The 26,547-nt window shown below is 39.8% G+C and overlaps 1 protein-coding gene across 4 annotated transcripts in view; it reads right to left on the reverse strand.

The window, feature by feature from the left end:
• Positions 1–26,547, reverse strand: part of MCC (MCC regulator of WNT signaling pathway) — a 1,086,108-nt gene that overhangs the window by 222,544 nt on the left and 837,017 nt on the right. For all 4 annotated transcript variants that reach the window (XM_053701549.1, XM_053701547.1, XM_053701550.1 and 1 more), the window contains 2 exons: positions 12,595–12,758; positions 7,674–7,880 (listed from right to left, as the gene is read on the reverse strand). In XM_053701549.1, coding sequence (XP_053557524.1) covers positions 7,674–7,880; positions 12,595–12,758 — 371 coding nt within the window. The remainder of the gene's footprint in view (positions 1–7,673; positions 7,881–12,594; positions 12,759–26,547) is intronic.

Genomic DNA, 26,547 nt, shown 5'->3' on the forward strand with positions numbered 1-26,547 from the left:
GGGATCTGGACAGATACCTGGGAAGTTTCTTGTTTAGATGGGACGCCATCAGATCTATTTCTGGAAGCTCCCACATTTGAACAATCTGAAGAAATACCTCTGGGTGAAGAGACCATTCGCCCGGATGTAACGTTTGGCGACTGAGATAATCCGCTTCCCAATTGTCTATACCTGGGATATGAACCGCAGAGATTAGACAGGAGCTGGATTCCGCCCAAACCAAAATTCGAGATACTTCTTTCATAGCCAGAGGACTGTGAGTCCCTCCTTGGTGATTGATGTATGCCACAGTTGTGACATTGTCTGTCTGAAAACAAATGAACGATTCTCTCTTCAGAAGAGGCCAAAACTGAAGAGCTCTGAAAATTGCACGGAGTTCCAAAATATTGATCGGTAATCTCACCTCCTGAGATTCCCAAACTCCTTGTGCCGTCAGAGATCCCCACACAGCTCCCCAACCTGTGAGACTTGCATCTGTTGAAATTACAGTCCAGGTCGGAAGCACAAAAGAAGCCCCCTGAATTAAACGATGGTGATCTGTCCACCATGTTAGAGAGTGTCGAACAATTGGTTTTAAAGATATTAATTGAGATATCTTTGTGTAATCCTTGCACCATTGATTCAGCATACAGAGCTGAAGAGGTCGCATGTGAAAACGAGCAAAGGGGATCGCGTCCGATGCAGCAGTCATAAGACCTAGAATTTCCATGCATAAGGCTACCGAAGGGAATGATTGTGACTGAAGGTTTCGACAAGCTGCAATCAATTTTAGACGTCTCTTGTCTGTTAAAGACAGAGTCATGGACACTGAATCCATCTGGAAACCCAGAAAGGTTACCCTTGTCTGAGGAATCAATGAACTTTTTGGTAAATTGATCCTCCAACCATGATCTTGAAGAAACAACACAAGTCGATTCGTATGAGATTCTGCTAAATGTAAAGACTGAGGAAGTACCAAGATATCGTCCAAATAAGGAAATACCACAATACCCTGTTCTCTGATTACAGATAGAAGGGCACCGAGAACCTTTGTAAAAATTCTTGGAGCTGTAGCTAGGCCAAACGGCAGAGCCACAAACTGGTAATGCTTGTCCAGAAAAGAGAATCTCAGGAACTGATAATGATCTGGATGAATCGGAATATGCAGATATGCATCCTGTAAATCTATTGTGGACATATAATTCCCTTGCTGAACAAAAGGCAAGATAGTCCTTACAGTTACCATCTTGAACGTTGGTATCCTTACATAACGATTCAATATTTTTAGATCCAGAACTGGTCTGAAGGAATTCTCCTTCTTTGGTACAATGAAGAGATTTGAATAAAACCCCATCCCCTGTTCCGGAACTGGAACTGGCATAATTACTCCAGTCAACTCTAGATCTGAAACACAATTCAGAAATGCTTGAGCTTTTACTGGATTTACTGGGACACGGGAAAGAAAAAATCTCTTTGCAGGAGGTCTCATCCTGAAACCAATTCTGTACCCTTCTGAAACAATGTTCTGAATCCAAAGATTTCTTTGAAAAAACGTAACCTGCCCCCTACCAGCTGAGCTGGAATGAGGGCCGCACCTTCATGTGGACTTAGAAGCAGGCTTTGCCTTTCTAGCTGGCTTGGATTTATTCCAGACTGGAGATGGTTTCCAAACTGAAACTGCTCCTGAGGATGAAGGATTAGGCTTTTGTTCTTTGTTGAAACGAAAGGAACGAAAACGATTATTAGCCCTGTTTTTACCTTTAGATTTTTTATCCTGTGGTAAAAAAGTTCCTTTCCCACCAGTAACAGTTGAAATAATAGAATCCAACTGAGAACCAAATAATTTGTTACCCTGGAAAGAAAATAGAAAGTAGAGTAGATTTAGAAGCCATATCAGCATTCCAAGTCTTAAGCCATAAAGCTCTTCTAGCTAAAATAGCTAGAGACATAAACCTGACATCAACTCTAATAATATCAAAAATGGCATCACAGATAAAATTATTAGCATGCTGAAGAAGAATAATAATATCATGAGAATCATGATGTGTTACTTGTTGCGCTAAAGTTTCCAACCAAAAAGTTGAAGCTGCAGCAACATCAGCCAAAGATATAGCAGGTCTAAGAAGAATACCTGAACACAGATAAGCTTTTCTTAGAAAGGATTCAATTTTCCTATCTAAAGGATCCTTAAACGAAGTACCATCTGACGTAGGAATAGTAGTACGTTTAGCAAGGGTAGAAATAGCCCCATCAACTTTAGGGATTTTGTCCCAAAATTCTAATCTGTCAGACGGCACAGGATATAATTGCTTAAAACGTTTAGAAGGAGTAAATGAATTACCCAATTTATCCCATTCATTGGAAATTACTGCAGAAATAGCATTAGGAACAGGAAAAACTTCTGGAATAACCACAGGAGATTTAAATACCTTATCCAAACGTTTAGAATTAGTATCAAGAGGACCAGAATCCTCTATTTCTAAAGCAATTAGTACTTCTTTAAGTAAAGAACGAATAAATTCCATTTTAAATAAATATGAAGATTTATCAGCATCAACCTCTGAGACAGAATCCTCTGAACCAGAAGAGTCATCAGAATCAGAATGATGATGTTCATTTAAAAATTCATCTGTAGGGAGAGAAGTTTTAAAAGATTTTTTACGTTTACTAGAAGGAGAAATAACAGACATAGCCTTCTTTATGGATTCAGAAACAAAATCTCTTATGTTATCAGGAACATTCTGCACCTTAGATGTTGAGGGAACTACAACAGGCAATGGTACTTTACTAAAGGAAATATTATCTGCATTAACAAGTTTGTCATGACAATCAATACAAACAACAGCCGGAGGAATAGCTACCAAAAGTTTACAGCAGATACACTTAGCTTTGGTAGATCCAGCACTAGACAGCGATTTTCCTGTAGTATCTTCTGACTCAGATGCAACGTGAGACATCTTGCAATATGTAAGAGAAAAAACAACATATAAAGCAAAATTGATCAAATTCCTTAAATGACAGTTTCAGGAATGGGAAAGAATGCCAAAGAACAAGCTTCTAGCAACCAGAAGCAATAAAAAATGAACTCAAATAATGTGGAGACAAAAGCGACGCCCATATTTTTTAGCGCCAAATCAGACGCCCACATTATTTGGCGCCTAAATGCTTTTGGCGCCAAAAATGACGCCACATCCGGAACGCCGACATCTTTGGCGCAAAAATAACGTTAAAAAATGACGCAACTTCCGGCGACACGTATGACGCCGGAAACGGAAAAGAATTTTTTGCGCCAAAAAAGTCCGCGCCAAGAATGACGCAATAAAATGAAGCATTTTCAGCCCCCGCGAGCCTAACAGCTCATAGGGAAAAAAAGAGTCAAATTTTTGAAGGTAAGAAAAAAATGATTAATTCAAATGCATTATCCCAAATATGAAACTGACTGTCTGAAAAATAAGGAAAGTTGAACATTCTGAGTTAAGGCAAATAAATGTTTGAATACATATATTTAGAACTTTATAAACAAAGTGCCCAACCATAGCTTAGAGTGTCACAGAAAATAAGATTTACTTACCCCAGGACACTCATCTACATGTTTGTAGAAAGCCAAACCAGTACTGAAACGAGAATCAGCAGAGGTAATGGTATATATAAGAGTATATCGTCGATCTGAAAAGGGAGGTAAGAGATGAATCTCTACGACCGATAACAGAGAACCTATGAAATAGACCCCGTAGAAGGAGATCACTGCATTCAAATAGGCAATACTCTCTTCACATCCCTCTGACATTCACTGCACGCTGAGAGGAAAACCGGGCTCCAACTTGCTGCGGAGCGCATATCAACATAGAATCTAGCACAAACTTACTTCACCACCTCCATCGGAGGCAAAGTTTGTAAAACTGAATTGTGGGTGTGGTGAGGGGTGTATTTATAGGCATTTTGAGGTTTGGGAAACTTTGCCCCTCCTGGTAGGAATGTATATCCCATACGTCACTAGCTCATGGACTCTTGCTAATTACATGAAAGAAAATTGGTTTTAGTATCCCTTTAAAATATCTATCATGCATATGAAAGATTATTAGTTAAACAAATGAAAAAAATGTTGAAAATTATTCTTTCTAAATTTTTATAGTTCTATTTGCTGATGGGACAAGCATAAATACAGAAACAAAACACATTTATTAAAGGGGTATTCTAACACAAAAATAACATGCTGTAAAATTGTTACTGATAAAGCATTATTGATCATAGCTTTCTATGTCTTATAAGGGACATTAAACTGCTGGGTACAACTACAGTAACATGGTTACTATTTACTACTCTACTGTTTTCCCTCCTGTGCCTGCAGATGTCTTCAAAGTTGTTCTCTAATTTTAACTCCTTACAAGATCCAGTTGGTAAAGCTCTGCATTTTATACTGGGGGCCGCCATCTTGTAGCACACGTATTGTTGCATCATGTGACAGTAGCAGTGCCCTTTCACAGATTTGTGGAGTTACTGGCTTTTTGCCAGCTGTACCTTGCACTTTAGCTTAGCTCACATAATATATAGAAATAGCGTTACATTTTGCAGTTTTTTTGCACTGTTACATAAATTGAATAACAAATATAAGCTCTAAGATGGCGGTGCCCGGAGTGAAGATGTAGTTTTACAAATTAATACTTGTAAGGGATTATAATAAAAGAATGACTTTGAGGACAGCTGCAGGCACATGGGAAAAACAATAGCAAGGAGAGTAGTAACCATTCTATTGTAGTTGTACTCAGCAGTTAAATGCCCCTTTAAACCTTACAAAGGGCTTGAAAAATATAGGTAAAATCCTGATCTCAGCCATTGACAGGGTTGTGCGACAGCTGCTGCCGATTGGCTCATCAGCTGCTTCCTGCTTGGAACAAGCAGGTCTCTACAGTTAACAAGAGCAACTGTATCTATATATTTAAAGGAACATTCCAGTCAACATTTAAATGCACATAGAATTACATCTTTGAATAGAAATATATTTGCAATATACCTTAGCAAAAATGCTTCTAGTAAAAGTTATTTCTGTTTTAGTGTTAGCATTTTTCTCTGCACGTGCATGTGAAGCAGTTAGATATTCTCAGTACACCAGCATTTTAAATACTGAAGCTCCTCTGAACACCAGTGGGGTTTGTATGATGTCAGCAATTAACTATGACAGATGGTACAAGCACCTTTGGCTCTCTGAGCAAGTGCTGTGTTTAAAATGCTGGTGCACGGAGCATCTTTAAATACACATTTGAAACGGCTACAGCATTTACTAGAAGCATTTTTGCTAATACATGTAAATTACAAATACGCTTCTATTCAAAACCGAAATGCATCCATATAGATTCCAGTTTTGGCTAGAATGTCCCCCTTTGAGGTTAAACACAGAATGAGTAAGTAGAGTACAATAGAGCATATCATTTTACCACTACAATGTCCCTTTAACTGAATATTCTATGGTTTAAATGGTAGATAAAATATCTTTTTTTACAGATTAAAATATGTAATTATTTTTAAATATAAAAAGTGATGTAATCTTAAATCGGATTTTAATTCTCTTCATTTTCATAACAAATACTGCCCTATTCCTTTTTTGTTCACAGCTTGTAAAGTCATCTTAATCAACATTTAAATCTGAAAACTATAATCCGATCACAACGAAAAAGAAATGTTCAGTTTTAAAGTCCAGTTAATACTGACATTATTTTCCGTTATCTGCAGCCTTTTATTTCTGCGTTCTTGGCTAATTCATTGTTTTGAAAACAATGTTCCTGCTTTTTCAGTGCCTTTAAGATGAATGTCTCAGTAGTGAACCATTATCATGATTTGTAGCATTATCTGTCTGCATGTGCATGAGCTGTTACCTTTTAAACATTGCTTATAGTGATATATAATCTGCATAATTCAAAGTGATTTCATCTGATAAGATTTATTTCTAAAAGCTGGCATCAGAAAGAAATAGATGTAGGTTGGATTTCCTATGGATAATAAGATTATGTATATACTAATCAATGGGTGCCTTAATTGAATTCAACTCACAGACAATATATATTATTGCTTGCAACAGGTGTCCCAAAATATTATACTTTCACAGTGAGCAGTCTGGTTGTTTCCATGGAAACAACAACAGTGTGGTCAGATATCTGGCGCAGGACTCTAGCAGCATCCAAACCACTGATCATTTTACTATAAAATTAAAAGAGACCTGTTTCTTAATATAAAACATTTCTTAGTCTAAAACAGTGTATTTGCAATCTGGATTGCTTAATAATAATTCTTTTTTTACGCCACTAGTTGCCAGGGAATGCTGCAATACAATGTTCAGTTATATGTTGCAGTTTTCTAGCCATGATATTAATAAGGGTACAGGCCAGAAAGAACTTAAAGGGAAACTGAACCCATATTTTTTTCTTTCATGATTTAGATAGAGCATGCAATTTTAAGCAACTTTCTAATTTATTCCCAATATACATTTTTATTTGTTCTCTTGCTATCTTTATTTTAAAAGCAGGAATGTAAATCTTAGCAGCCAGCCCATTTTAGGTTCAGCACCATGGATAGTGCTTGCTTATTGGAGGCTTACATTTACCCACCAATAAGCAAGCATAACCCAGATTCTCAACCAAAAATAGGCCGGCTCCTATGCATCACATTCCTGCTTTTTAAATAAAGATAACAAGAGAACGAAGAAAAATTGATAATAGGAGTAAATTAGAAAGATGCTTAAAATTGCATGCTCTTATCTGAATCACAAAAGAAAAAAAATTGGGTTTAGTGTCCCTTTAACAAAAACATATAAGCATAATGCGGATATCATCCTCAGCAACGAAGATGCATTATGTACTAGAAACACAAAAACACATGCATAATAAACAAGGGGAACGACTTCTCTTCAGAGAGAGAATTAAATCTAGCTAGGCTACTAGTGTGTCTACAAACACATTACTAAATATGATTAAAGGGACAGTAAAGTCAAAATTAAACTTTATTTATTACTCTATGGCAGCAGTGTTTTGCAACTTTATTTGTATCTTTGTTATACAATGTTGCTGATGCCATAGGGCCCCATGTATTAAAAGGCAGGTGGACAGATTCTCAACTTGCAAAGCTGTCCGCCCGCCTTCGCTGCATACGGGCAGGGGATCTGTTGATCCACTGACCCGTATGTAACATTACACACTCCGATGAGTGTGTAATGCCCGCCCCTTGATTCGCGAGAGTGAAGGGACTGTCAATCACAGAGAGAGAGAGCAAGCTCTCAGTGTCTTCTCTTCGCCACCTCTGAGGTGGCAAAGAGCGTAAGAAGCAGCGGTCTAATGACCATTGCTTCTTACATTGCGGGAAGCAGGCTCGCATATGCAAACCTGCCCGCAAGGGCTCCGGAACAGCTCTTGCTGCTTCGTACATGGAGCCCATAGAGTACTAAAGACACGTGCACATTTATGAGCTCTTATGAGCCTAACTAGTTTTACTCTTCAATAAAAGATACCAAGAGAACAAAGCAAATTTGATAACAGAAGTAAATTGGAAAGTTATTTAAAATTGCATTCTCTATCTGAATCATGAAAGTTTATTTTTTTTTTACTTTACTGTCCCTTTAAATAATAATTTACAAACACAAAAGAGAAAATACTCAGTCATAGTCTCCAGTTACCCTAACAAGTACTGAGTAATGATGCCAGCCTTACTCTCCTGCGCAGACGGTCCCTCTCTTCGCGGATAGCATTCATCGTAGCCTTGGTCCGGTTGAGATCCTCCTCTTTGCTGCACAGCATGGCAGTGAGGCTTTCGTTTTCCTCCCGCAGACCCGCCAGCTCCTTCTCCCATCGTGATCTCTCCTCTGCAAGATTGGGGTACAGCCCTCGCCCTAGTACTCCTTCTATCTCCTCCACCGTCTGCCAATAGTTACAACAAACATCAATTTATAAATGGTCGGGTTATTTCTTCCTAATAACTGACTCGGCATATGTCTGTACATATACACATTATACTAATGCTTATTAGGATGCACACTGTGAGCTTTTAGCATACTATATAATATGGTGCTAAACAAAGTGTGATGCTGCTTATGGTAACTGTGATTGGTGCAAATTATACAAATAGAGCGCTGCGCACCAGTAACAATGAAGATATATTCTCAGCAGCCAAAATATCACATTGGACAAATTTACCAACAACATTCTTGCAATACTGAACATTTTGTGACTATAGCATTAAACAAATGTGTTCTGGAGTAATACTTGTGCTGTGTATAAACAAGCACTGTGCATCATCCTTTTTATGCCAAACTAGAAGTAGGAAAAAGTCCTTTCATGCCCTATGACCATCTCAGCTGTAAACATGCGGAAAAAAAACAAGCTTATGAGCGGCAGCATTTTGCAGTGCTATACAAATGATCTATGCTATATCACGGCTGCCGAGATTTTAGCAGTGATATTGCAGGAGCATAAATTCAAATGCTTTTGGATTCACAAACATCATTTTTACTTTGATTGTAAGGAGTGGTAGATACACAGAGATGGTAGTAGATCATTCCATAATGGATATATAAGATATTTGGGCTAAACATAAAATGTGACTCTTGAACAGAACACAGCAGAAGTCTAAAAAACAAAGTAAAAAAAGAAATAGACAAAAAATGATACTGAATGTTGGCAGACTTACTGGTAAACTGGTTTGTAAAATCCTTCAAATTTTATATTTTAATTTAAATATATCACAGTCCAAAAACTAGACCAACAGGAAAATGTATGTAATTCTATTTTTTCGAATTTATCTTTGAGCAAAATATTCACTTTGTATTGAGCGTAAAGGAATGGTAGAGAGTACATTAAACAGTCCTTTTGATGTTTAGCCAAAAAAAAAATCAACATTACAACAAATGATAAAATTATTCTATCAAGGTTAAATGTGCCTACGTACTGAATATACTCCTATACAAGAAAATATCACAATTATACTCATTCCAATCAAGAACAGAGTTGTTTTTTTCTTCCTGGTAAATATGCAGTAATACTGGCATTTTGATGTCCTATTAATAGTTTTACAGATTTAAGTTTGAGTTCCTCATATTTAACTAGATATTTAAAATAATATAGCACACAATTTTAGAAAAAAATATTTGTGATAGAAAAGTTTATGTTTATAGCAAGGTCCCAGTGCTCACTAGCAGTAGTAAGCTGCTCTATGTGCTTATCCCCCTGCTCACCTTTATAGCAAGGTCACAGCGCTCACTAGCAGTAGTAAGCTGCTCTATGTGTCTTTTCCCTTCTCACCTTTTTAGCAAGGTCACAGTGCTCCCTAGCAGTAGTAAGCTGCTCTATGTACCTGCCCCCTGCTCACCTTTATAGCAAGGTCACAGCGCTCACTAGCAGTAGTAAGCTGCTCTATGTGCTTATCCCCCTGCTCACCTTTATAGCAAGGTCACAGTGCTCCCTAGCAGTAGTAAGCTGCTCTATGTGTCTTTTCCCTTCTCACCTTTTTAGCAAGGTCACAGTGCTCCCTAGCAGTAGTAAGCTGCTCTATGTACCTGCCCCCTGCTCACCTTTATAGCAAGGTCACAGTGCTCACTAGCAGTAGCAAGCTGCTCTATGTACCTGCCCCCTGCTCACCTTTATAGAAAGGTCCTAGTGCTCACTAGCAGTAGTAAGCTGCTCTATGTGCTTATCCTCCTGCTCACCTTTATAGCAAGGTCACAGCGCTCACTAGCAGTAGTAAGCTGCTCTATGTGTCTTTTCCCTTCTCACCTTTTTAGCAAGGTCACAGTGCTCCCTAGCAGTAGTAAGCTGCTCTATGTACCTGCCCACCTTTATAGCAAGGTCACAGCGCTCACTAGCAGTAGTAAGCTGCTCTATGTGCTTATCCCCCTGCTCACCTTTATAGCAAGGTCACAGTGCTCACTAGCAGTAGTAAGCTGCTCTATGTGTCTTTTCCCTTCTCACCTTTTTAGCAAGGTCACAGTGCTCCTTAGCAGTAGTAAGCTGCTCTATGTACCTGCCCCCTGCTCACCTTTATAGCAAGGTCACAGTGCTCACTAGCAGTAGTAAGCTGCTCTATGTACCTGCCCCCTGCTCACCTTTATAGCAAGGTCACAGTGCTCACTAGCAGTAGTAAGCTGCTCTATGTACTTGCCCCGTGCTCACCTTTATAGCAAGGTCACAGTGCTCACTAGCAGTAGCAAGCTGCTCTATGTACCTGCCCCCTGCTCACCTTTATAGCAAGGTCACAGTGCTCACTAGCAGTAGTAAGCTGCTCTATGTGCTTATCCCCCTGCTCATCTTTATAGCAAGGTCACAGTGCTCACTAGCAGTAGTAAGCTGCTCTATGTGTCTTTTCCCTCCTCACCTTTGTAGCAAGGTCACAGTGCTCACCTTTATAGCAATGTCACAGTGCTCACTAGCAGTAGTAAGCTGCTCTATGTGTCTTTTCTCTTCTCACCTTTGTAGCAAGGTCACAGTGCTCACTAGCAGTAGTAAGCTGCTCTATGTGCTTATCCCCCTGCTCATCTTTATAGCAAGGTCACAGTGCTCACTAGCAGTAGTACGCTGCTCTATGTATCTGTCCCCCTACTCACCTTTATAGCAAGGTCACAGTGCTCACCTTTATAGCAATGTCACAGTGCTCACTAGCAGTAGTAAGCTGATCTATGTGTCTTTTCCCTTCTCACCTTTGTAGCAAGGTCACAGTGCTCACTAGCAGTAGTAAGCTGCTCTATGTGCTTATCCCCCTGCTCATCTTTATAGCAAGGTCACAATGCTCACTAGCAGTAGTAAGCTGCTCTATGTACCTGCTCACCTTTATAGCAAGGTCACAGTGCTCACTAGCAGCAGTAAGCTGCTCTATATACCTGCTCATCTTTATAGCAAGGTCACAGTGCTCACTAGCAGTAGTAAGCTGCTCTATGTGTCTGTCCCCCTACTCACCTTTATAGCAAGGTCACAGTGCTCACTAGCAGTAGTAAGCTGCTCTATGTACCTGCTCACCTTTATAGCAAGGTCACAGTGCTCACTAGCAGTAGTAAGCTGCTCTATGTACCTGCTCACCTTTATAGCAAGGTCACAGTGCTCACTAGCAGTAGTAAGTTGCTCTATGTGCCTGTGCCCTGCTCACCTTCATAGTAAGGTCACCGTGCTCGCTAGCAGTAGTAAGCTGCTCTATGTACCTGCCCCCTTGCTCACTAGCAGTAGTAAGCTGCTCTATGTGCTTATCCCCCTGCTCATCTATATAGCAAGGTCACAGTGCTCACTAGCAGTAGTAAGCTGCTCTATGTTTCTGTCCCCTGCTTAACTTTTTAGCAAGCTCACAGTACTCACTAGCAGTAGTTAGCTGCTCTATGTGCCTATCCCCTGCTCACCTTTATAGCAAGGTCACAGTGCTCACTAGCAGTAGTAAGCTGCTCTATGTTTCTGTCCCCCTGCTTACCTTTTTAGCAAGCTCACAGTGCTCACTAGCAGTAGTAAGCTGCTCTATGTACCTATCCCCCTGCTCACCATTATAGCAAGGTCACAGTGCTCACTAGCAGTAGTAAGCTGCTCTATGTGCCTATCCCCTGATCAACTTTATAGCAAGGTCATCAAGCTCACTAGCAGTAGTAAGCTGCTCTATGTTTCTATCCCCCTGCTCACCTTTTTAGCAAGCTCATAGTGCTCACTAGCAGTAGTAAGCTGCTTTATGTACATGCCCCCTGCTCACCTTTATAGCAAGGTCACAGTGCTCGCTAGCAGTAGTAAGCTGCTCTATGTGTCTGTCCCCCTACTCACCTTTATAGCAAGGTCACAGTGCTCACTAGCAGTAGTAAGCTGCTCTATGTGTCTGTCCCCCTACTCACCTTTATAGCAAGGTTACCAAGCTCACTAGCAGTAGTAAGCTGCTTTATGTACATGCCCCCTGCTCACCTTTATAGCAAGGTCACAGTGCTCACTAGCAGTAGTAAGCTGCTCTATGTACCTGCCCCTGCTCACCTTTATAGCAAGGTCGCAGTGCTCACTAGCAGTAGTAAGCTGCTTTATGTACATGCCCCCTGCTCACCTTTATAGCAAGGTCACAGTGCTCGCTAGCAGTAGTAAGCTGCTCTATGTGTCTGTCCCCCTACTCACCTTTATAGCAAGGTCACAGTGCTCACTAGCAGTAGTAAGCTGCTCTATGTGTCTGTCCCCCTACTCACCTTTATAGCAAGGTTACCAAGCTCACTAGCAGTAGTAAGCTGCTATATGTGTGTCCCCTACTCACCTTTTTAGCAAGGTCACAGTGCTCACTAGCAGTAGTAAGCTGCTCTATGTACCTATCCGCTGCTCACCTTTATAGCAAGGTCACAGTACTCACTAGCAGCAGTAAGCTGCTCTATATACCTGCTCACCTTTATAGCAAGGTCACAGTGCTCACTAGCAGTAGTAAGCTGCTCTATATACCTGCTCACCTTTATAGCAAGGTCACAGTGCTCACTAGCAGAAGTAAGCTGCTCTATGTTTCTGTCCCCTGCTTAACTTTTTAGCAAGCTCACAGTACTCGCTAGCAGTAGTAAGCTGCTCTATGTGCCTATCCCCTGCTCACCTTTATAGCAAGGTCACAGTGCTCACTAGCAGTAGTAAGCTGCTCTATATACCTGCTCACCTTTATAGCAAGGTCACAGTGCTCACTAGCAGAAGTAAGCTGCTCTATGTGTCTGTCCACTTCTGCTACGGACAAGTTGCAGCTGCTCTTCTTCCGCCCACATACAACGTTTTCCAGGCCTGTCAGCACTCTCTGCAACTCTGAGTTTAAGTCACTGCTTGTTTCTGCCAAAAAAACAAAAGGAAGGACATCAGGTTATTGCACATATACTTTTTATCAGACAAGCAGATGCATAAAGTGATAAAAACAAATGAGAAGTAATGTAGAAGCGATTATAACCATAAAATCATAAACGATTTATACAATTTTAAATGCACACTTGTTTTTAAGTTAATGGGCTTATTGGTCACAGTTTATTTGGAATGTTTTGTAAATACTGCTGCGTGCGGTTTTAGTGTGACATCATAACAGAGTATTTGCAGGGATGTTTCCTTTCTGATGTATTTTGCAAGTGTTTAAACAGGTAATGCAGCTAAAGGGGCACATACTATCTTGTCTAAATAATTGTAGCAATCTTAAAAATATTTCATTTTAAAGTGTAAATTCCAGTTGACCATACAGTAATGATGGGCACTGGTCGTGTTTTGCCTTGAGATCCCAGTCAGTTAATTGAGGACAAACTGGAAGATAGAGATCAGAGAGATGCCAGAATCAATTACGGCATCACTGATATCAATTCTCACTAGGAGAAACTCATTAAACCGTGACAAGATATTTATTAGAACAGAGTTAGAGCAAACAAAAAAAATTGACTTTTTTTTACTTGTAAAACTAAAAGGAGAAAATGATTCATATGAAGAAATGAATATCAGATAAAACAGGGCTTGACAAATCCTGGTATCAAGGTGTCAATGGCGACTAGAGATGTGCATTCGGCAGTTTCGTTCACTGCTGAATGCGGAAGTAGCAGGCTGTTCTCGGTATTCGGCTCTGCAAAATCTTGTGTATATACTATTTATTACACACATAGTTACCATTTTAAAAGCTTCAGTTGTGACAAATAAGAGGGAGATATAAAGTGCTACTACAATGATAAAGCAATCACTGCGCAGAAAGTAGAAGGGTTAAAGAGATATGAAACCTAAACATTTTTTTTTGTTATACAGAGTATACACGTTTAAATAAGTTTCCAATTTTTCTTCTATAATCAAATGTTCTTTGCTCCCATGATATTTTTTGTTGAAGAGACTAGTGCTGCCATCTAATGCTCTATAAAATGGATAACATTCTTGCACATCTGCTGCCATATAATGCTCCAGTCCCCTGCAAGCTCCTGAGCTTAGGTCCCTGCTTTTCAATAAAAGATACCAAGAAAACAAAGAAAATATGATAACAGAAGTAAATTAGTTGTTTAAAATTGCACTCTCTATCTGAATCATGAATAAACATTTTGGGTTTCATGTCCCTCTAAGCTTCTGAAGTCTGTTTTATGCACTTCCATTTGTTGCTGGGATTGGAAAATAAAACACAACGTTCATAATCAAGTTAAAGGAAAATCGGCAAAATAATTCCTGAAAGTATAATACAATACTGATGAAGGAGGAGGTGGGGACATGCGCTATCTCCTTTATTAGGAGTGTGGGTCCCACTACTGATTTATTCCTATGTGTAGTATATGTAAAATTTAGGAATTGGTTGTTTTCTTTAGCCCATATATTTAGTTTTATATGTGATTTGTTTTTAATCACTGTAATATAAAGGATAACGTTTAATACCATTGTCTTCTCTTTGGTTTTGTAAGCAGCTTGCAGTAAATGATTGTATTACTGATACTAGAATTTTATTAGCCATCAGATTGGTGACTGTTTCTTTAAATTCAATGAGTGTAGCAGTATGGTTAACCTGTGATAAAGTGCCCGTTTTAAGGCACGAGAGGCGTAAGGTGTTGCTCCATGTATCACATTTCATTCTCAAAAGAGTGCGACCGCTCATACTTTAATTTTTGCAACTAACGGAGGGCTCAACCGTTGTGGTGTGCACTAGGGATGGGCGAATGTGTAAATTTCCAAATTTCGAATGTTAGAACGAATGTTATTACCGAAATTCGAATTATAAATCCGAATGTTGATAAGAACGAATATTCATAAAAATTCTATAATCTAATGCTATTTACAGTTTTCAAATGTCACTTTCGAATTTGAATGTTTATAATTATATCGAATGTCCACATTAGAAATTTCGAATCTAACAAATACTATTCAGAAGTTCAATAGTTCATGTGGTAGGGAGGTAATTTAGTAAATTGATACATAATAGATACAAATATATCATTTTGAATGTTTCTATATAGAATATTGCATAATTTGAATATTACATTTAAAGAAAGCATTAGAAATACTATTATAAATAGAAATTTTAATTTTTTGAAAAGAATATTTTCGAAAAATCGAATGTTAGAATGTAAGTTTAGAAGCCGGCCCATGTTTGGTTCACAACCTGGGTTGTGCTTGCTAATTGGTAGCTAATTCCACCTACCAATAAACAAGTGCTGTTCATGGTTCTAAATCAAAAATTGTCTGGCTCCTTAGCTTAGACGCCATCTTTTTCAAATAAAGATAGCAAGAGAATGAAGAATTGATAATAGGAGTAAAATATAGCTGCAAGCAGCAATAGAAGTGGTCAAGCGCATCACCTTTGCAATTGCATACAAGAAGCTAAGTCCCAATGTAAAGCTATAAGCAAGTTTTACAGTTCTAACATAAACAGTTAGAAAGAAAACAAACTTTGAACAACTGTGACTCTAGGTCACAATATAAGGTTATACAGAAGGTTTCACAGTTCTAACATAAGCGGTTGCAGAGAAAATAGATTTTCAAAATTTTCATGTAAAACAAAATGGCTGCCAGATCATATGATATACAGCCTCCATATTATGCACACTAGTTCTCACCATAGATGTCAATAAACATGGCAAAAATAAAGCATTTTTGTAAAACGGTTTTTGTTTTATTATTAATTTAAAAATATCGTTAAGCGTTTTTTGAACAATTCAAAATGGCTGCCAAACCACATGACCTATCAACTTCTCTTGAACAAATCTGAATGTTAGTCATACGATAACTCTGTAAACAAAATTTGACGTCTGTGCCATAAGCGGTTTCAGGGGAAGAAGACAAAATGGCAGCCAAGCTATGCATTGTATGGCTTTCAAATTGCACATACTAATGCTCACTATAGACCTCTACAATTTGCAGAAGTTTTATGAAAATTTGCAAATGTTTTATTTAACGAAGGCAATGCAAATTTTTACTGCAATATTGCCTTTAGGGGTCAAAAAATAGGGGTGCAAAATTGCGCTTCATTGCACTTACCGGTTGCAGAGAAGAAGATGTTTAAACATTTTCGCACATTTTAAAATGGCAGCTAGATCAAGTGACTAAATCACTTCTCTTGAACAAACTTTATTCTAGGTCTGTACAGCAGTACACACAGCAAGTTTCACAGCTGTAACATAAGCGGTTCTGAAGAAGAAGATTTTCAAGCGGTTGTCAAAATTTGTAGCAAAAAGCAATATGGCTGCTAGATCACATGACCTATAAGATTTATGTTGCACAGGATTATGCACAGCATAGATCTCTAGCATTGTGCTAAGTTTCATGAGTTTTTGAGTTATGTTGTTGTTTTTATAAGCACTTGAAAAAGTGGCGGAATAATAATAAATATAGCTACAAGCAGCAATAGAGGTGGCCACGCATCGCCTTTGCAATGGCATACAAGCTGCTAAGTCACAATATATAGCTATACAGCAAATTTCACATCTTTAACATAAGCAGTTGCAAAGAAATCATATTTTAGAAATTTTCGCGTAAACCAATATGACTGCCATAGCTTGTGACCAATTCCTTCAACATGAACAAATGTGACTATGTCACAATATAAGGTTAAACAGCTAGTTTCACAGTTCTAACATAAGCAGTTGCAGAGAAAATAGATTTTCAAAATTTTCGCATAAAACAAAATGGCTGCCAGATCCTATGATATATAGCCTCCATATTATGCATAATAATTCTCACCATAGATTTCAATAAACATGGCAAAAAACATAATTTATGCTTACCTGATAAATTTATTTCTCTTGTGGTGTATCCAGTCCACGGATCATCCATTACTTGTGGGATATTCTCCTTCCCAACAGGAAGTTGCAAGAGGATCACCCACAGCAGAGCTGCTATATAGCTCCTCCCCTCACTGCCATATCCAGTCATTCGACCGAAACAAGCCGAGAAAGGAGAAACCATAGGGTGCAGTGGTGACTGTAGTTTAATTCAAATTTAGACCTGCCTGAAAAGGACAGGGCGGGCCGTGGACTGGATACACCACAAGAGAAATAAATTTATCAGGTAAGCATAAATTATGTTTTCTCTTGTTAAGTGTATCCAGTCCACGGATCATCCATTACTTATGGGATACCAATACCAAAGCTAAAGTACACGGATGATGGGAGGGACAAGGCAGGAACTTAAACGGAAGGAACCACTGCCTGTAGAACCTTTCTCCCAAAAACAGCCTCCGAAGAAGCAAAAGTAACAAATTTGGAAAATTTGGAAAAAGTATGAAGGGAAGACCAAGTTGCAGCCTTGCAAATCTGTTCAACAGAGGCCTCATTTTTAAAGGCCCAGGTGGAAGCCACATCTCTAGTAGAATGAGCTGTAATCCTTTCAGGAGGCTGCTGTCCAGCAGTCTCATAGGCTAAACGGATTATACTCCTTCTGACCTCTCCTCTGTCCAGAGTAAACAACAAACAGGTTAGATGTTTGGCGAAAATCTTTAGTAGCCTGTAAGTAAAACTTCAAGGCACGGACTACGTCTAGATTATGCAAAAGACGTTCCTTCTTTGAAGAAGGATTAGGACATAATGATGGAACAACAATCTCTTGATTGATATTCTTGTTAGAAACCACCTTAAGTAAAAACCCAGGTTTTGTACGCAGAACAACTTTATCTGAATGAAAGATCAGATAAGGAGAATCACAATGTAAGGCAGATAACTCCGAGACTCTTCGAGCCGAGGAAATAGCCATCAGAAAAAGAACTTTCCATGAAAGAAGTTTGATATCAATAGAATGAAGGGGTTCAAACGGAACCCCTTGAAGAACTTTAAGAACCAAGTTTAAGCTCCATGGAGGAGCAACAGGTTTAAACACAGGCTTAATTCTAACTAAAGCCTGACAAAATGCCTGAACGTCTGGAACTTCTGCCAGATGCTTGTGTAAAAGAATAGACAGAGCAGAAATCTGTCCCTTTAAAGAACTAGCTGATAATCCTTTGTCCAAACCCTCTTGGAGGAAGGACAATATCCTAGGAATCCTAACCCTACTCCATGAGTAATTCTTGGATTCACACCAATGAAGATATTTACGCCATATCTTGTGATAAATTTTCCTGGTGACAGGCTTTCGTGCCTGTATTAAGGTATCAATTACTGACTCGGAGAAGCCACGCTTTGATAGGATCAAGCGTTCAATCTCCATGCAGTCAGTCAGCCTTGTATTAGAAGGTCTTGTCTCAGAGGCAGAGTCCATGGTGGAAAGGATGACATGTCCACTAGGTCTGCATACCAGGTCCTGCGTGGCCACGCAGGCGCTATCAATATCACCGATGCTCTTTCCTGTTTGATTTTGGCAATCAGACGAGGGAGCAGAGGAAACGGTGGAAACACATAAGCCAGGTTGAAGAACCAAGGCGCTGCTAGAGCATCTATCAGTGCCGCTTCTGGGTCCCTGGACCTGGATCCGTAACAAGGAAGCTTGGCGTTCTGGCGAGACGCCATGAGATCCAATTCTGGTTTGCCCCAACGGAGAACCAATTGAGCAAACACCTCCGGATGGAGTTCCCATTCCCCCGGATGAAAAGTCTGACGACTTAGAAAATCTGCCTCCCAGTTCTCTACACCTGGGATATGGATCGCTGACAGGTGGCAAGAGGCAGAGTCCATGGTGGAAATGATGACATGTCCACTAGGTCTGCATACCAGGTCCTGCGTGGCCACGCAGGCGCTATCAATATCACCGATGCTCTTTCCTGTTTGATTTTGGTAATCAGACGAGGGAGCAGAGGAAACGGTGGAAACACATAAGCCAGGTTGAAGAACCAAGGCGCTGCTAGAGCATCTATCAGTGCCGCTTCTGGGTCCCTGGACCTGGATCCGTAACAAGGAAGCTTGGCGTTCTGGCGAGACGCCATGAGATCCAATTCTGGTTTGCCCCAACGGAGAACCAATTGAGCAAACACCTCCGGATGGAGTTCCCATTCCCCCGGATGAAAAGTCTGACGACTTAGAAAAACCGCCTCCCAGTTCTCTACACCTGGGATATGGATCGCTGACAGGTGGCAAGAGTGAGTCTCTGCCCAGCGAATTATCTTGTAGACTTCTGACATCGCTAGGGAACTCCTGGTTCCCCCTTGATGGTTGATGTAAGCCACAGTCGTGATGTTGTCCGACTGAAATCTGATGAACCTCAGTGTTGCTAGCTGAGGCCAAGCCAGAAGAGCATTGAATATTGCTCTTAACTCCAGAATATTTATTGGGAGGAGTTTCTCCTCCTGAGTCCATGAACCCTGAGCCTTCAGGGAGTTCCAGACTGCACCCCAACCTAGAAGGCTGGCATCTGTTGTTACAATTGTCCAATCTGGTCTGCAGAAGGTCATACCCTTGGACAGATGGGCCAGAGATAACCACCAGAGAAGAGAATCTCTGGTTTCCTGATCCAGATTTAGTAGAGGGGACAAATCTGTGTAATCCCCATTCCACTGACTGAGCATGCATAATTGCAGTGGTCTGAGATGCAGGCGCGCGAATGGCACTATGTCCATCGCCGCTACCATTAAGCCGATTACTTCCATGCACTGAGCCACCGTGGGGCGTGGAATGGAGTGAAGAACACGGCAAGCATTTAGAAGTTTTGATAACCTGGACTCCGTCAGGTAAATTTTCATTTCTACAGAATCTATTAGAGTCCCTAGGAAGGAAACCCTCGTGAGAGGAGATAGAGAACTCTTTTCTTCGTTCACTTTCCACCCATGCGACCTCAGGAATGCCAGAACTATCTCTGTATGAGATTTGGCAATTTGAAAGCTTGACGCCTGTATCCGGATATCGTCCAGGTAAGGAGCCACCGCTATGCCTCATGGTCTTAGGACCGCCAGAAGTGAGCCCAGAACCTTTGTAAAAATTCTTGGGGCTGTAGCCAACCCAAATGGAAGAGCTACAAATTGGTAATGCCTGTCTAGAAAGGCAAACCTCAGGAACTGATGATGATTCTTGTGAATCGGAATGTGAAGGTAGGCATCCTTTAAGTCCACTGTGGTCATGTACTGACCCTCTTGGATCATGGGTAAAATGTTTCAAATAGTTTCCATCTTGAATGACGGAACTCTGAGGAATTTGTTTAGGATCTATAAATGCAAAATTGACTGGACTGGTTAGGTTTCCAGGCCTGCTTAGATTGAGCAAAATTTCCCTCTTGTCTTGAAGCGGAGGAAGTTGATGCTGCACCTGCCTTGGAATTTCGAAAGGCACGAAAATTAGACTGTTTGGCCTTTGATTTGGCCCTGTCCTGAGGAAGGGTATGACCCTTACCTCCAGTAATGTCAGCAATAATTTCTTTCAAACCAGGCCCGAATAAGGTCTGCCCCTTGAAAGGAATGTTGAGTAATTTAGACTTTGAAGTCACATCAGCTGACCAGGATTTGAGCCATAGCACCCTACGCGCCTGGATGGCGAATCCGGAATTCTTAGCCGTTAGTTTAGTCAAATGAACAATGGCATCAGAAACAAATGAGTTAGCTAGCTTAAGAGTTCTAAGCTTGTCAACAATTTCAGTCAATGGAGCTGTATGGATGGCCTCTTCCAGGGCCTCAAACCAGAATGCCGCCGCAGCAGTGACAGGCGCAATGCATGCAAGGGGCTGTAAAATAAAACCTTGTTGAATAAACATTTTCTTAAGGTAACCCTCTAATTTTTTATCCATTGGATCTGAAAAAGCACAACTGTCCTCAACCGGGATAGTGGTACGCTTTGCTAAAGTAGAAACTGCTCCCTCCACCTTAGGGACAGTCTGCCATAAGTCCCGTGTAGTTGCATCTATTGGAAACATTTTTCTAAATATAGGAGGTGGGGAAAAGGGCACACCGGGCCTATCCCACTCCTTACTAATAATTTCTGTAAGCCTTTTAGGTATTGGAAAAACATCAGTACTCACCGGCACTGCATAGTATTTATCCAGCCTACACAATTTCTCTGGCACTGCAATTGTGTCACAGTCATTCAGAGCAGCTAATACCTCCCCAAGCAATACACAGAGGTTCTCAAGCTTAAATTTAAAATTAGAAATCTCTGAATCAGGTCTCCCTGATTCAAAGACATCACCCACAGACTGAAGCTCTCCGTCCTCAGGTTCTGCATATTGTGACGCAGTATCAGACATGGCTCTTACAGCATCTACGCGCTCTGTATCTCGTCTAACCCCAGAGCTATCGCGCTTGCCTCTCAATTCAGGCAATCTGGATAATAACTCTGACAGGGTATTATTCATGATTGTAGCAATGTCCTGCAAAGTAATCGCTATGGGCGTCCCTGATGTACTTGGCGCCATATTAGCGTGCGTCCCTTGAGCGGGAGGCGAAGGGTCCGACACGTGGGGAGAGTTAGTCGGCATAACTTCCCCCTCGACAGACCCCTCTGGTGACAATTCTTTTATAGATAAAGACTGATCTTTACTGTTTAAGGTGAAATCAATACATTTCGTACACATTCTCCTATGGGGCTCCACCATGGCTTTTAAACATAATGAACAAGTATCCTCTGTTTCAGACATGTTTGTACAGACTAGCAATGAGACTAGCAAGCTTGGAAAACACTTTAAAGCAAGTTAACAAGCAATATAAAAAAAACGTTACTGTGCCTTTAAGAGAAACAAATTTTGATAAAATTTGAAATAACAGTGAAAAAAGGCAGTTACAATAACAAAATTTTTACAGTGTATGTAACAAGTTAGCAGAGCATTGCACCCACTTGCAAATGGATGATTAACCCCTTAATAACAAAAACAGAAAAATAAATGACAAAAACGTTTTTTAAACACAGTCACAACAACTGCCACAGTCTACTGTGATTGTTACCCTCCTCAAACACGACTTTGAAGCCTTTTGAGCCCTTCAGAGATGTCCTGTATCATGCAGAGGGAAGCTGAATGTCTCTGTCAGTATTTTTAGCTGCACAGAAAAGCACTAAAATAGGCCCTTCCCACTCATATTGCAACAGTGGAAAGCCTGTTACTAGGCAAAAATCAAGCCAGCCATGTGGAAAAAAACTAGGCCCCAATAAGTTTTGTCACCAAACATATATAAAAACGATTAACATGCCAGCAAATGTTTTATATTACACTTTTATAAGAGTATGTATCTCTGTTAATAAGCCTGATACCAGTCGCTATCACTGCATTTAAGGCTTAACTTACATTAATCCGGTATCAGCAGCATTTTCTAGCAAATTCCATCCCTAGAAATATGTTAACTGCACATACCTTATTGCAGGAAAACCTGCACGCCATTCCCCCTCTGAAGTTACCTTACTCCTCAGAATATGTGAGAACGGCAGTGGATCTTAGTTACTTCTGCTAAGATCATAGAAATCACAGGCAGATTCTTCTTCTAATGCTGCCTGAGATGAAACAGTACACTCCGGTACCATTTAAAAATAACAAACTTTTGATTGAAGTTAAAAAACTAACTATAATACACCACTCTCCTCTTACTACGTCCATCTTTGTTGAGAGTTGCAAGAGAATGACTGGATATGGCAGTGAGGGGATGAGCTATATAGCAGCTCTGCTGTGGGTAATCCTCTTGCAACTTCCTGTTGGGAAGGAGAATATCCCACAAGTAATGGATGATCCGTGGACTGGATACACTTAACAAGAGAAATAAAGCATTTTTGTAAAACGGTTTTTGTTTTATTATTAATTTAAAAATATCGTTAAGCGTTTTTGAACAATTCAAAATGGCTGCCAAACCACATGACCTATCAACTTCTCTTGAACAAATCTGAATGTTAGCCATAAGATAACTCTGTAAACAAAATTTCAAGTCTGTGCCATAAGCGATTTCGGAGAAGAAGATTTTTGTAGTGTTTAAAAACAGCGCATACGAAACAAAATGGCCGCCAAGTTATGCATGGTATGGCTTTCAAATTGCACATACTAATGCTCACTATAGATCTCTACAATTTGCAATAGTTTTATGAAAATTTGCAAATGTTTTATTTCACGAAGGCGACTGCGCAGTGCGAATTTTTACTGCAATATTGCCTTTAGGGGTCATGACTATGTGTACTCATGTGTCTGCTACACTGTAATATAGTTAAATAGTGTAAACATAATGCATAAAGTGAAAATGTACGCAATTAAACAGCGATAAAAAGGTGAATGGCTTATAGCAGCCATGTTGATTATGGAAAATTTGCAGTCTGAAAAAACTTGGTAGAGGACCTTGCAAGGAGCACATGTGCAAAATTGTGCTTCATTGCACTTAGCGGTTGCAGAGAATAAACATTTTCGCACATGTCAAAATGGCAGCTAGATCATGTGACTAAATCACTTCTCTTGAACAAACTTTATTCTAGATCAGTACAGCAGTACACACAGTAAGTTTCACAGCTGTAACATAAGCGGTTCTGGGGAAGAAGATTTTCAAGCGGTTGTCAAAATTTGTCGCAAAAACCAATATGGCTGCCAGATCACATGACCTATGAGATTTATGTTGCATAGGATTATGCACAGCATAGATCTGCATTGTGCCAAGTTTCATTAGTTTTTGAGTTATGCTGTTGTTTTTATAAGCACTTGAAAAAGTGCCGGAATAATAATAATAATAAAAATAATAATAATCCTGACAATAACAATAGGTTGTCCTGCAACTTCGTTGCATGGCAACCTAATAATAATCTGAACAAAAACAATTGGTGTCCAGCAATATGTGCTTTGCCACCTAATTAGAAAGTTGCTTAAAATTGCATGCTCTATCTAAATCATAAAAAAAAAAAAAAAAAAAAATGGGTTTAGTATCCCTTTAAATTCAACAGCTATTTCGATGGATAAAATATGTTTTTTAAAAGTAGCACCAGGGGGATGAAACATGTTGTTATGTGTATACTGCTACTTATGTTTTGGTGAAAATTAAGTTCTAAAGAGCCATGTCAAAGACTCACACTGTGCAAAGTTGTACTGGCAGGGATGATTGCTTTCGGGCAACAAATACTTACGAACTTTGATTCACACTAATAGTTATGTACATACTTGTTGTAAAGTTTGGGAGTAGAAATAAGGGACTGAGGCTTCTATCTATATCACGCTTGGAGATACTGGCATGATTGTTTGAATACCGCAATCAGGATCCATTTTTTTACGATCCCCTAACACTGAATTACAGCCAAGTGTTCCAGTCGGCAGGTGATTGAATGCAAGACCACTACGATTATCAGCATGAATGACAACAAAGTTGGACTGACAATTGCCTCCAGCGAGTAGTTACTTTTGTGTGCGCACATTAGGTTTTAACATACTTCACCAGGATCGTGTTTTTGACTTCTTACAGATACTCAACAACAGCACATTCAGGAGCAGACGCTTGTGTTACACAGAAAACTAAAAAGGACTGTGTTATATTTTTTTTGCATCTTTTATGTATTTAATTGTGTATATCATACTTGTATGATTTTTATTTGTTTGAGTATCAAATTGTTTATTAAATAATATTTATATAATTTATAAATCTTATTAAAGGGACACTGAACCTAATTTTTTTCTTTCATGATTCAGATAGAGTATGAAATTTTAAGCAACTTTCTAATTTACTCCTATTATCAAATGTTTTTCATTCTCTTGGTATCTTTATTTGAAATGCAAGAATGTAAGTTTTAGATGCCGGCCCATTTTTGGTGAGCAACCTGGGTTGTTCTTGCTGATTGGTGGATAAATTCATCCACCAATAAAAAAAAAGTTCTGTCCACAGTCTGAACCAAAAAAAAGCTTAGATGTCTTCTTTTTCAAATAAAGATAGCAAAAGAACGAAGAAAAATTGATAATAGGAGTAAATTAGAAAGTTGCTTAAAATTGCATGCTCTATCTGAATCACAAAAGGAAAAAATTTGTTTCAATGTCCCTTTAATATTCTATTTGATTTTCCTTAAGCCTGTCAAGGGTGCGGTGGTTATTTGGTTTACTTCTTTAAGAGTAACCGTTATATATGCTTTAACTTTTTATTCTTAAACAGGGCAGGTGCTATATAGCTCCTCTCCTAACTGTCATATCCAGTCATTCGACCGAAAACAAACAGAGAAAGGAGAAACCATAGGGTGCAGTGGTGACTGTAATTAAATTAAAATTTAGACCTGCCTTAAAAGGACAGGGCGGGCCGTGGACTGGATACACTACAAGAGAAATAAATTTATCAGGTAAGCATAAATTATGTTTTCTCTTGTTAAGTGTATCCAGTCCACGGATCATCCATTACTTGTGGGATACCAATACCAAAGCTAAATTACACGGATGATGGGAGGGACAAGGCAGGATTAAGCAGAAGGAACCACTGCCCAAAGAACCTTTCTCCCAAAAACAGCCTCCGAAGAAGCAAAAGTATCAAATTTGTAAAATTTTGAAAAAGTGAAGACCAAGTCGCAGCCTTGCAAATCTGTTCAACAGAGGCCTCATTTTTGAAGGCCCATGTGGAAGCCACAGCTCTAGTAGAATGAGCTGTAATCCTTTCAGGGAGCTGCTGTCCAGCAGTCTCATAGGCTAGGCGTATTACGCTCCGAAGCCAAAAGGACAGAGAGGTTGCCGAAGCTTTTTGACCTCTCCTCTGTCCAGAGTAAACGACAAACAGGGAAGATGTTTGACGAAAATCCTTAGTAGCTTGTAAGTAAAACTTCAAGGCACGGACTACGTCCAGATTATGTAAAAGACGTTCCTTCTTTGAAGAAGGATTAGGACACAATGATGGAACAACAATCTCTTGATTGATATTCTTGTTAGAAACCACCTTAGGTAAAAACCCAGGTTTGGTACGCAGAACTACCTTATCTGCATGAAAAATCAGATAAGGAGAATCACATTGTAAGGCAGATAGCTCAGAGACTCTCAGAGCCGAGGAAATAGCCATCAAAAACAGAACTTTCCAAGATAAAAGTTTAATATCAATGGAATGAAGGGGTTCAAACGGAACTCCTTGAAGAACTTTAAGAACCAAGTTTAAGCTCCACGGAGGAGTAACAGGTTTAAACACAGGCTTAATTCTAACCAAGGCCTGGCAAAATGCCTGAACGTCTGGAACCTCTGCCAGACGCTTGTGCAAAAGAATAGACAGAGCAGAAATCTGTCCCTTTAAGGAACTAGCTGATAATCCTTTGTCCAAGCCCTCTTGGAGAAAAGACAATATTCTAGGAATCCTAACCTTACTCCATGAGTAATTCTTGGATTCACACCAATAAGGATATTTACTCCATATCTTGTGGTAGATTTTCCTGGTAACAGGCTTTCGTGCCTGTATTAAGGTATCAATGACTGACTCGGAGAAGCCACGCTTTGATAGAATCAAGCGTTCAATCTCCATGCAGTCAGTCTCAGAGAAATTAGATTTGGATGATTGAAAGGACCTTGTATCAGAAGGTCCTGTCTTAGAGGCAGAGTCCATGGTGGAAAGGATGACATGTCCACTAGGTCTGCATACCAAGTCCTGCGTGGCCACGCAGGTGCTATCAGAATCACTGATGCTCTCTCCTGTTTGCTTTTGGCAATCAGTCGAGGGAGCAGAGGAAACGGTGGAAACACATAAGCCAGGTTGAAGAACCAAGGCGCTGCTAGAGCATCTATCAGCGTCGCTTCTGGGTCCCTGGACCTGGATCTGTAACAAGGGAGCTTGGCGTTCTGGCGAGACGCCATGAGATCCAACTCTGGTTTG

Source organism: Bombina bombina, chromosome 2 (assembly GCF_027579735.1).
Source record: "Bombina bombina isolate aBomBom1 chromosome 2, aBomBom1.pri, whole genome shotgun sequence".
NCBI classification, from domain to species: Eukaryota; Metazoa; Chordata; class Amphibia; order Anura; family Bombinatoridae; genus Bombina; species Bombina bombina.